General features: G+C 38.9%; 1 protein-coding gene across 1 annotated transcript in view; it reads left to right on the top strand.

Moving 5' to 3' along the window:
* LOC106867818 (inter-alpha-trypsin inhibitor heavy chain H5) overlaps positions 1-12,263 on the top strand; it is a 126,617-nt gene that overhangs the window by 102,399 nt on the left and 11,955 nt on the right. The window contains exons 10-11 of the mRNA XM_089340307.1: positions 2,704-2,724; positions 7,775-7,888. Coding sequence (XP_089196433.1) covers positions 2,704-2,724; positions 7,775-7,888 — 135 coding nt within the window. The remainder of the gene's footprint in view (positions 1-2,703; positions 2,725-7,774; positions 7,889-12,263) is intronic.

Below are 12,263 nucleotides of genomic sequence, written 5' to 3'. Positions count from 1 at the left end.
TTTTATTTAAGCATGTGTGTATGTGTGGGTGGGGGTTGATGCATCATTTTTTTTTATATAAAATTAACCGAAATATGAAAAATACAAAAAAAAAATATACAAGCCAATAGATTTATTGGGATTTTTGACAAAAGACTGATTTACTTAGATTACTTGTGTTTAGAAGGCACAAAATCTCGTAGTTAAGGTGTTGCATTCATGGTTGTAATATCATGGGCAGTGCATTGTGCTCTTAAGCAAAACACTTCATTTCACATTATTCTGCAATCACTTCAACATCTGGCATGTGGCACACTGTGCCTCTGTACAATCGATGTCGATTTGATGGAAGGAGTGAGCTGATATACTGCACAAATATCTGATCACTGTTGACAAATCATCTGCAAAGGTTGTTCATAAAAAATTTGCAAGACCCACATCTCTCCTCAACAGGAGAGTCTCATGTTGAGGAGAGATGAGGGTCTTGCAAGTGTTTTGCTTAAGAGCACAATGCACTGCCCATCATATTACGACCATGATTGCAACACCTTAACTATCAGATTCTGTGCCTTCTAAACATAAGTAATCTAAGTAAATCAATCTTTTGTCAAAAATCCCAATAAATCTATTGGCTTGTATTTTTTTTTTGTATTTTTCATATTTCATTTAATATATAAATATATATATATATATATATATATATATATATATAATAACTAGTAACACATATGAGTTGCTGTTCACTACAGCTGTTTCAGACATGTTCTTTACTGAGGAACAAGAGCTGTGGTTCTCAAACTTTTCAAAAATTTTACGTGCCAGTCCCCTTACAGATTTTTTGATGATTCATGGTCCCCTACAAATGCAGGATAATCAACATGGCAAAAAAAAAATGACATACATTCGTGTCCTGTAATTTCCGGACTATGGTCCACACTGCCCATAGATCCACAACCCTGAAAACCACAGCTTCATCCAGGCAATGCACCATTGGGATACAATAAATACACATGAAAATATGGGGAATCAATTGATCAATTGGTTACAAAACAAATGAGAAACGAAAAATACTGACAACACATGCACAGTCAACTGTTATATCTGCATATTTTCTATCAGCCAATTACACTTGTTGTACACGTATGATTAGCAAATGAATGTGTAGGAATGGCATGGGTTTTTGAGGCCAACAACAAAAAGGGATGATAGCATGCGATAAATTGAAAGTCTTGAAATTTTTAGACTTAACTGTCTCAAGCCACCCTGTTTTCATGATACTTCAGCATCCCTTCACAGCCCCCCACTAAAATCACTTTGCAATCCTCTAGGGGACCACAGACCCTAGTTTGAGAACCACTGAACAAGAGTGTTTCATCATGCAAAAATAAACCGTTTTCTTCTGGTGAATAAAGATAAAAATTAACAATTAAAACTTCTCTCCAAAAAGAACATAGTGCCAGATGACTCAACCAACTTAATGTCGGTGGCATTAGGTTCGTTGAGCCATCGGACATATAATGGAGGCACATATAATGGAGGCACATATAATGGAGGCACAATACCCTTATTTTGAGGGGGCGATATGTTTCGCCTTTGTATAACCTACCACAGCTGCATGGGATGGAGTACACACAGTCTTTGGTCATTTTCTCATCTATTGGTGCTTTTACTCAAAGGAGATATTTGTGAAGTGTTGTATTACTTTTGAATACCGTCCTGGTGTCATATGGGCCACGTATCTTTTGTATCTTTTCGGAGAGGCCTTTCACATAGGGTAGACAGACTGTGGACAGTTTATTGGTTTCATCCTCTCTTTTCTTCATAATTGGAGTGGATAGTATTTTTGCGGGGTAGTTGTTGCTTAATAGATTGTTATTGAGCTTGATCATTTCTTCGTGGTGTGTATCACGATTGCTACTTATATTCTTTGTTCAATGTTTTAGGCATTGAGCAATCCCTCTCTTTACACTGTACGGATGGTGGGAATTGAAGTTGAGGTATCTTCCAGTGAAGGTCGGCTTGTGGTATACATATGACCTGAATCCATACTTGGTGCGTGTTATTAATACATCCAGGAATGCTAGCTGATTGTCTTTTTCCTTTTCCATTGTGAACTGCATGGATGGCTTTATTGAGTTCACATGATCTAACAGCACTTGGACATCTTCCTGATGGGGCCAGAGTATAAAGGTGTCATCAACATATCGCAGCCATAGGGTTCAAAATTTCCCCATGACACCTGATGAAGGCTAGAGGGTATATCAGCCAAAACGTTGTGTTAACAACAAACAAGATGAGACAAATATCTGTCAAATGTAAATAATGTAAAGAGATATTGTTTCACTTTTAACACAATACAGAAACAGTGTAAGAGATAAGAGATTGCTCCGGGCTCGCATTAAGCAAGAAGTTGGAAATTGTTTTGGCTCATGACACTGCATGGACCCTAAGTAAGGCATGTGTAAAATTTGAATGAAATATGTTGGGTAGTTCTCGAGTTTTAGTGATGCACACAGACAGACAGACACACACACACACACACACACACACACACACACACACACACTCACACATACACACACACACACACACACACACATCCACATACACACATATAAACTCTGTTTATATTCAGATTACTGGTGTAAGTGACCAATAAGTTTTAATATTAATATATCCTATATCAAAGCACTCTCTTTATCTTGGTGTTTCTCTATATTGCAGCTAAGAGACGAGCCAGTGGATGTAAGTATTGCCAACTTTATATTCTTTGAATATTAAAACAAGAAACTTTATGATCTGAATTCAAATTCAGATCGACTTTGTCTTTCATAGTTTCAGGGTCTATAAAATAAGTACCATATGATTACTGCCTTTATGATAATAAATATCCACCATCCATCCCTTCTACTCACATTTAAGGTATTGTGCCTCCATTAAAAGTCGATACTTTACCAAAAAAAGTCGTTATTGTTATTGCTAAGATAACAGTAAGATGAAAGAACTTGTAACATTTTTCAGAGTCTTGGTCAAAGGAAGAAAATAATCAAAAGCAGTTCATCCATGTAGAAAATAATGGTTTCAATATTTTGGCATAAGGCTAGCAAAGTTTTTGGTGAAGGAGTTTGTGATTACATCAACAGTAATGCCCAACTGGTACTTTAGTTTATCAATCCTGCAAAAGGATGAATGCAAACTCAGCCTTGGCTGGATTTGAATTTAGAACATAAAGAACTGGAAGAAATGCTGCTAAGTGATTTGTCCAACATGCTAACAATTCTGCCAGCTTGCTTCCTTCATAATAGTAATAGCAATAATAACAATGATGATGATGATGATGATGATAATTATAAAGAAAGGACATGCATGATAATTGACATAGCATGTCCCAGTGACAACAGGATCAAGGAGAAAGAAGAAGAAAAACTAAACAGCTATGATAATTTGAAGTAGGAAATATGAAGGTTATGGTCAATGAGGAGAGTAGACATGATACCAGTAGTAATCGGTGCACTTGGAAGTATCAGAACCCAACTACCATCATGGCCCAAAAAGACTGGTACAAATGCAAAGGTAGAACACCTACAAAACTCAGCATTGCTTGGAACTGCAAGAGTTCTTCACAGGGTTCTTGGAGCATGACCAGTAAACAAGAGTCACCTTAGTCTGCTGGTTATGGACAGCTGACACTTTCTAACACATCCAGTAAAATATGCTGTGAGTTTGCATCAAACAATAATTCTTGGGGTCTGAATAATTCACCTCTGGTAAAACGGGTATTTTGTTCATATTCCTTAAACAACCCCTATTCAGAGACCTTTTAAGTAGGATGGCCCAGTCAACCTGAAGAAAATTCTAATTGAGTCTTCACTTGCAAGGTCAAGTGTTGTTTATCTTGATATGAGATCACCTTGTCACACACATATGACTGTGATGCATGTTCCTGGGGTACAGATGGATATATTAAGCCTTGTATATTTGTACCCCAAGGTCACTTTGACGGCATGTGCTGCTCTCTTACTCAATAATAATAATCCTTTCTTTTATAGGCATGAGGCCTGAAATTTTGATTACATTAACTCCTGTACTCAACTGGTACTTATTTTATTGACCCCGAAAGGGTGAAAGGTGAAGTTGAACATGGCAGAATTTAATTTCAAAAAGTAAGGAAATGGAAGAAACGCTGCCAAGTATTTCGTCTGACATGCTAATGATTCTACCAGCTCACTGCCTTAATTCATGTAGAAAATAATAAGTGATCAAAGTGAATATTGATTTTGTTAATGTTTACAGTAGAAAGGCAATGAGCTCGTTAAAACATCAAACAATACCTCATGGTATTTGTTCTAGTTCCCTACACTGTGAGTTCAAATCCCACAAAGGTCAACTTAGTCTTAAGCTGGCAGAATCCTTAACATGCCAGGCAAAATGTTTTGTAGCATTTCCTCCATCTTTACGTTCTGAATTCAAATTCTGCTGAGGTTGACTTTACTCCTCATCCTTTTGGGGTCGATAAAATAATTACCAGTTAAGTGCTGGGGTTGATGTAGTCGACTTGCTCCCCCTTGAAATTGCTGGCCTTGTGCAAAAATATGAAATACTATTTTCATACATTATTCATTTTATCAGATGGATAATTAGCTCATTACTTAACTAGCAACAGTTTTTTAACTTTTAAGTGATATTAATTACTTTTTATTTTCCCAAATGGTTTGGTGTCTTCCGTGAAACATTTGACTTAAGAAAAACAATGAGCACTTGCAAACTGGGATTTAAGCTACTTTTTCCTACAAGGCCACTTGTTTATTTATTAGGAGAATCTAACACCACTACAAAAACCTTAGCTCATAATACAAACATATAAGATTTCAAATATATTGCAACTCTTATTTTACTAAATGATAAAACTAATATATAGAAGTATGTATGGATATAACACATGTAAATATATGTGTGTGTGTATCTACAGATATATATATATATGTATATATATATATATATATATATATATATATATATATATATATATATATACACATACATACATACATACATACGCACGCACATTTACACACAAAATCTTATAGTGATGGAAGAGTGGTGATGTATGTGTGTGTGTGTACACTTTTACTAAACCTCCTCTGATAGGTGGCATTTGGTGAATAACTGAGTTTGATGTTGCTGCCCTCATCTGCACTTCTTGCCACTTGGTAGGTTTATCTGGGACTCTTGACAGGAGGAGATCCAGTTTTGTTTTGAAGACACCTACATCCACCCCATGTAGATCTCTTAAGCTTTGTGGGAGGATATTGAAGAGCTGTGGGCCTTTGAAACCCAAGCTGTTGCAGTATCTGATTCTTTATTCTGATAGCAATGTTGGAATTTTCGGTACTATGTAGTGGTGCCCCATTCTGCTGTTTGTGTAAATTACAATGCCAAAGTTAAGTATAAGTTCTAGGATTTTACAGATATATATTGCTGCATATCTTTCCTGCCTTTGTTCTAGAGAGTAAGCCTTAACTCTTTCAGTCTCTCGGAGTAGCTGACATGCTAATTTTACACTGTTTGATGACCATACTTTGAAGCAGTAATCTGAAAGACTGGGGGCAAATGTCCTCCAGAAGGCATCATGATTTCCTGTTCTCTCGTTCTGAAAGTTCAAAGGATCCATCCAGTCAGCTGTCAATATTTTTTTGTCAACTTAGAAATATGCACCTGGAAAGATACATCATTACTCATATCATTGCCCAGGTTGCTCACTGATTTTGATTCAAGAATTGCAATTCCTCTGGGGCCAGTACATCTTGTCTGCTTTTCATTCAGCTTCATTTGTTGGTAGCACAGGGCTTGGAATTTTCCAGCATTTAACTGTATGTTATTTTCCTCAGCCCACCTGTATATTGTGTGCAACTCCTGTTGCAGATGCGCAACATCTCCAGCGTTCTGTATCCTCTGAGAGACTATTGCATCATCTGCATAGCTAGCTGAGCATCTGAGGATATGTCTGAGAGGGCCACTATGCACAACAGTGGCCCCAGGACAGTGCTCTGTGGGACACCACTCATTATTTGTGTTTCCTTGGAGGTAGTCCCATTGGCTACCACTACCTGACTTCTATCTTTTGGGAAGTCATGGAACCATTCTCTTAGTCTTCCATTTATGCTGAGATTACACAGCTTGTGACATTTCATACCATGATTGACTTTAACAAAAGCTTTACAAAGTCAAGATATATCACCTTCACATTTGGATTGTTGAGCAGCTGCTTTAACGCCCAGTCATAGTGCCACAAGAGCTGTGTCAGGCAGCTTCTCCCTGGCTGAAAGGTGTGCTGGGTGTCAGTCAGCAAGTCATTCTCTTAAAGGAGTGCAATTAGTTTCTTTCAAACTATTCGTTCCATGACTTTGCTGATGTATGAAATCAGAAAGATAGGCCCATAGTTTTTAGAATTTGCTCTGCTTCCTCCTTTATGATAAGGGTATATTATTCCCTCCTTCAGTTTGCCTGGGAGCTCACCACTTGCAAGGAAGATCAGAAAAGAAACTACAGTGGTTTGCAAGGGCTCGTTTGCATGATTTGAGAAGGACTACTGGGAATCCATCAGGGCCAGCAGCTGCGTTTGAGTCTACCTCATCTATTGCCAGTGTTACATCATTTTCTTTGATGTTGATGTAATCAATTGTTACTGCCTCCCTTTTTATATCTGTAGTTGTAAAGAATTCTAGAGATTAGCTGACTTGCACGTTCCCTAAAGGTGAGTGAAGAATTGTGTGTGTGTGTGTGTGTGTGTGTGTGTGTGTGTGTGTGTGTGTGTGTGTGTGTGCGGGTCTGTGTGTGTGAGTATGTGTGCATATATTTATATATGTATTGTGTGTTGAAAATGCACAGGTACAATAAACACCAAAAATGTACAGAAAATAGACTCTATCAACTACCACTGGGGTAAGCTAGAGGTAGTTGACAGCTTATGTTATTCTAAGTGACCAAGTTAGTAGCGGAACTGGATACTCCAAGAGCGTAGCTGTAAGAATAAGATTAGGCTGGGCAAAGTCCAAAGAGTTCCTACCTCTGCTAGCAACAAAGAGCCTCTCCTTCAGAGTGAAAGGCAGATTGTATGATGACTGTGTGTGAAAAGCTATGCTACACAGCAGTGAAACATAGGCTGTGACAGCTGAAGACATGCGTAGACTTCAAAGAAATGAAGCCAGTATGCTTCTCTAGAAGTGCAATGTCAGTGTGCATGTTTGACAGAGTGTAAGCATCTTGAGAGAAAAGTTAGGCATAAGAGGCATCAGATGTGGTGTGCAAAAGGGACAATTGCACTGGTATGGTTATGTAATGCATATGGATGAGGACAGCTGTGTAAAGGAGTGCCAATCTCTAAGTGTGGAGGGCATCTGTAGAAAAGGTAGACCCAGGAAGACATAGGACAAGGTGGTGAAGCATCATTTCCACACATTGGGTCTCACAGAGTCAATGACTAGTGACCAAAACCTTTGGCGATATGCTGTTCTTGAGAAGACCTGTCAAGCTGAGTGAAATCATAGTTGTGGCTGAGGCTGGTGTCACATAACTGGCACCCGTGCTAATCTTGGAGTGGTTGGTGTTAGGACGGGCATCCACCTGTAGAAACCATGCCAAATCAGACTGAAGTCTGGTGCAGCCTTCCAGCTTGCCAGCCCTGGTCAAACCGTCCAACCCATGCCAGCATGGACAATGTACACTAAATGATGATGATTGTATAGAAACAAATCTGATGTCGTTTTTTTCCTTCTATTTTCTTTATTTCCAACAGTGGTTTATGACCCACACTTCATTGTTGAGTTGCCTACACTTGAATTTCCACTCTGTTTTGAAGTCCTGGCCAAATCTGGACAGAATATATTGCTCCTTGATGATCCAGCAACAGGTTAGTGCTCCCACTTCTTGTTCATCCTTTTGTCTTCCATCCTACTTTCTATCTGGATGTCTTTTATATTTTATCTGTTTCAGTCATTAGACTGTGACCATGCTGGGGCACTGCCCTGAACAACCTTTCGTCAAATGAATTGGCCCTTGTCCTTATTTTCTTAAGCCTGGTACTTATTCTTTGCCAAACCGCTAATTTACGGGCACATAAACAGACTGACAGCAGTTGTCAAATGGTGGTGGGACACACACACACACACACACACACACATACACGCACACACACACACACACACACACACACACACACATACAAAACACACACACAAAACACACACATATACAATGGGCTTATTTCAGTTTCCATCTACTAAAGCCATTCACAAGGCTTTGGTTGGCCCAAGGCTGTATTAGAAGACAGTTGCCTAAGGTGCCACACAGTGGGACTGAACCTGGAACCACATTGATGGAAAGCAAGCTTCTTACTGCACGACCACACCTGTGCCTACACATACATACATACTTACATACATACATACATACATACATACATATATATATATATATATATATATATATATATATATATATATATATATATATATATATATATATATATATATATATATATATATATATATATATAGTCAATTTCAACATGAACAAGCACGAAAAAACACAAAAAAAACAACGTGAGGATGTGGAATAAGTACAGTGTTATTGGACGCTCAGGAAAGGAAAGAAAAGAAAGAGGATTTAACGTTTCAATTGGAGATCTTCATCAGAAATATAGGAAATATCCAAAGATGGGAAGACAGAGAAAGAAAATCGCCAACGATGCACACGCGGTCACATATCATCATCATCATTTAATGTCTGTTGTCCATATTGACATTGGATGGTTTGTTTGATCAGGGCTGGTAAACTGAGGGGCAGCATCAGACTCCAAGTCTGATTTGGCATGGTTTCTGAGGCTGGATGCCCGTCCTAACACCAAGCACTCCAAGACTGGCACAGGTGCCAGTAGTGTGACAATTGCATCTACCACGACTATGATTTCACTTGGCATGATGGGTCTTCTTCTCATGCACAGTATATTGCCAAAGGTCTCGATCCTTTGTCATTGCTTCTACGAGGCCCAATGCTTGAAAGGTGCTTCTTACATGACACCAACAATGGCCATGACTATGATTTCACTTGGCTTGATTGTTCTTCTCAAGCATGGCATATCATCAAAGTTCTCGATTCCTAGTTACTGCCTCCTTTAAGCCCAACGTTTGAAGATCATGCTTTACCACCTTGTCCCATGTCTTCCTGGGTCTCCCTCTTCTACAGCATCTCCATACATACGCAACACATGACCACACCAACACAGTCATCTCTCTTGCACACTACATCCTATGCCTCTTATGCCCAACTTTTCCCTCAGGACTCTTACATTCTATTGTACATGCCTACTGAAATTGCAAATCCAGTAAAGCATACTAGCTTCATTTCTTTCAAGCCTATGCATGCTCTTGGCAGTCACAGCCCATGTTTCACTGCTGTGTAGCATGGCTGTTCACACACAGGCATTGTATAATCTGCCTTTCACTCTGAGGGAGAAGCCCTTTGTTACCAACATAGGTAGGAGCTCTCTGAACTCAGCTTACTCTTATTCTAGCACTTATGCTGCCAGAGCATCCACCTCCACTGCTGACTTGGTCACCTAGATAACAGAAGTTATCAACTACCTCTAGCTTTCCCCGCTGGCATTTGATGGAGTCTATTTTCTGTACATCTTTAGTGTTAATTGTATCTGTGCACCTTCCACACACAAAAACTAGTTTCACTGTTAATCTTCCTCTGATACATGGCTTACACCAGGTACATCTTATGGAGTTTTTACCTATGCCTTTTCTACAGATCAAGCAGGGCCATCTACCTGAAGGGATTTGTGATTTGTCTGCTTTCCTACTTACTAAGACTTTGGTTTTTGCTAGATTAACTCTAAGGCCCTTAGGTTCTATACCTTGCTTCCACACCTGAAACGTCTCCTCTAGTTCTGATAGTGACTCAGCTATAAGAGCAAGGTCATCAGCATAGAAGAGCTTCTGGGGGCAGCCCATCTTAAATTCCTTTGTTATTGCCTGGAGGACTATGATGAACTAGAGGGGGCTGAGGACTGAGCCTTGGTGAACCCCTACTTATACCTTGAATTCATAGCTACATTCATTGCTAATCTTCACCTTACTGACAGCATCCCTGTACATGGTTTGTACAACTCTCACCAGCCACTCATCTATCGCTAGCTTCCATATTGACCACTAGATAAGAATCGGAGGACTCTGTTGAAGGCTTTCTCCATATCAGCAAAAGCTAGATACAGGGGTTTATTTTTGGCTAGGTATTTCTCCTGTAGTTGCCTAACCAGGAATATAGCATAAGTCGTGCTCCCATCTGGCACAAATCTGAACTGCATCTCATCTTTATTAACATTGCTGAATGAAAAGCAAGCATGATACACTGGCCCCAGAGGGATTGCAATATCTGAATCAAAATCAGTTTGTGACCTGGGCACTGACATGAGTAATGATGTATCTTTCCAGGTGCTTTTTATGAAGTTTGTAATAAAATGCAGATGGATGACCAGATGGATCCTTAGAACTTTCAAAACAAGAGAACAGAAAATCGTAATGGTCCTCTGGAGTGATATGTCCTCAGCCATTTAGATTATTGCTCCCAACTATGGTCACCACACAATGTAAAATTAATGACAAAACTTGAAGCACTCAAGCTAAGCTACACAAAGGAAATCATCTCAATGGAACATGTCAGCTACTAGAAAAGGCTGAAACAGTTAAGACTCTACTCCCTAGAATGGAGGCAGGAAAGATATGCAATGATATACATCTGGAAAATTCTAGAAGGAATTGTACCAAACTTTGGTATTGAAAGTTACACAAACAGCAGAAGAGGGCACCACTGCATAGTGCCAAAGATCCCAACATTGCCATCAAGATACAAGACCAGATATGGCAACAGCTTGGATTTCAAGGGTTCACAGCTCTTCAATACCCTCCCAAAAAGCTTGATGAGAGACCTACATAGTGTGGATGTAGGGGACTTTGAAGCAAGACTAGATTTCCTCCTGTCAAGAGTTCCAGATGAGCCTACCTCATAGCAGTAACTGCAAATGAGGGTAGTAACATCAAACTCAGTTGTTCACTAAATGCCACATATCAGAGGTTTCAAGCAGTGAAAGTGTAGCACAGCTAACAATGGTGCTCCAGCATGACTGCAGCTCTTAAGCTGAAACTATTTAAAGAGTTAAATAGGTGCTGGTATGGCTGTGTGGTAAGAAGTTTGCTTCCCAACCATATGGTTCAGAGTTCAGTTCCACTGCATGGCACCTTGGGCAAGTGCCTGTTATAGTACCAGGCCAACCAAAGCCTTGTTAGTGAAAGAAGCCCATCATATATATATGTATATGCGTGTGCGTCTCTGTGTCTGTGTTTGTCCCCCCCCCCACTGCTTGACAATTGGTGTCGGTGTGTTTACAACCCCATAACTTAGTGGTTTGGCAAAAGTGACTGATAGAATAAGTACCAGGCATAAAAAATTACTGGGGTTGATTCATTTGACCTTTCAAAGTGGTACCCCAGTATGGCCACAGTCTAATGGCTGAGACAAGTATATAAAAAAGATATACATATATATATATATATATATATATATATATATATATGTATATATATATACATGTCTATGGGTATGAGATGTTTTGGAACAGCTGGTTTGATGTAACCTATTTCATGCCACTGATTCAACACACTGACTTATTTGACATTAGAAGTTTTAATGTTTCATTCGTTATCTCTCTCTCTCTCTTTCTCTCTCTCTCTCAATGTACGTTTATATATCTGAGCATGCATGTGTGTGTGTGTGTGTGTGTGTGTGTGTGTGTGTGTGTGTGTGTGTGTGTGTGTGTGTGTGCTTGCCTCTAATACTAAAAATTAATCACCAAAAGAGATTCAATGTCCAGTCAGCCATGCTGAATCACCAACATTGAAACAGCTGTGCCTAATTTTCCCATTCCATTAATACAAAAGTATATGTTTTGTTTTGTATTATAGGGCCTGCCTAAACCCCCCACACACACACACACATATATATATACATACATATACACACTCACACATATATATATACATAGACATATACACATGTATATATATGTGTGTATATATATATATATATATATATATATATATATATATATATATATATATATATATATATATATATATATATACCCTTTTTTTTTACTCTTTTTCTTGTTTCAGTCATTTGACTGCAGCCATGCTGGAGCACCGCCTTTAGTCGAGCAAATAGAC

Source organism: Octopus bimaculoides, chromosome 23, assembly GCF_046866305.1.
Source record: "Octopus bimaculoides isolate indiv1 chromosome 23, ASM4686630v1, whole genome shotgun sequence".
Taxonomy (NCBI): Eukaryota; Metazoa; Mollusca; class Cephalopoda; order Octopoda; family Octopodidae; genus Octopus; species Octopus bimaculoides.
Note: the sequence above shows the minus strand (reverse complement) of the source record. Positions and strands in the feature narration are given on the sequence as shown.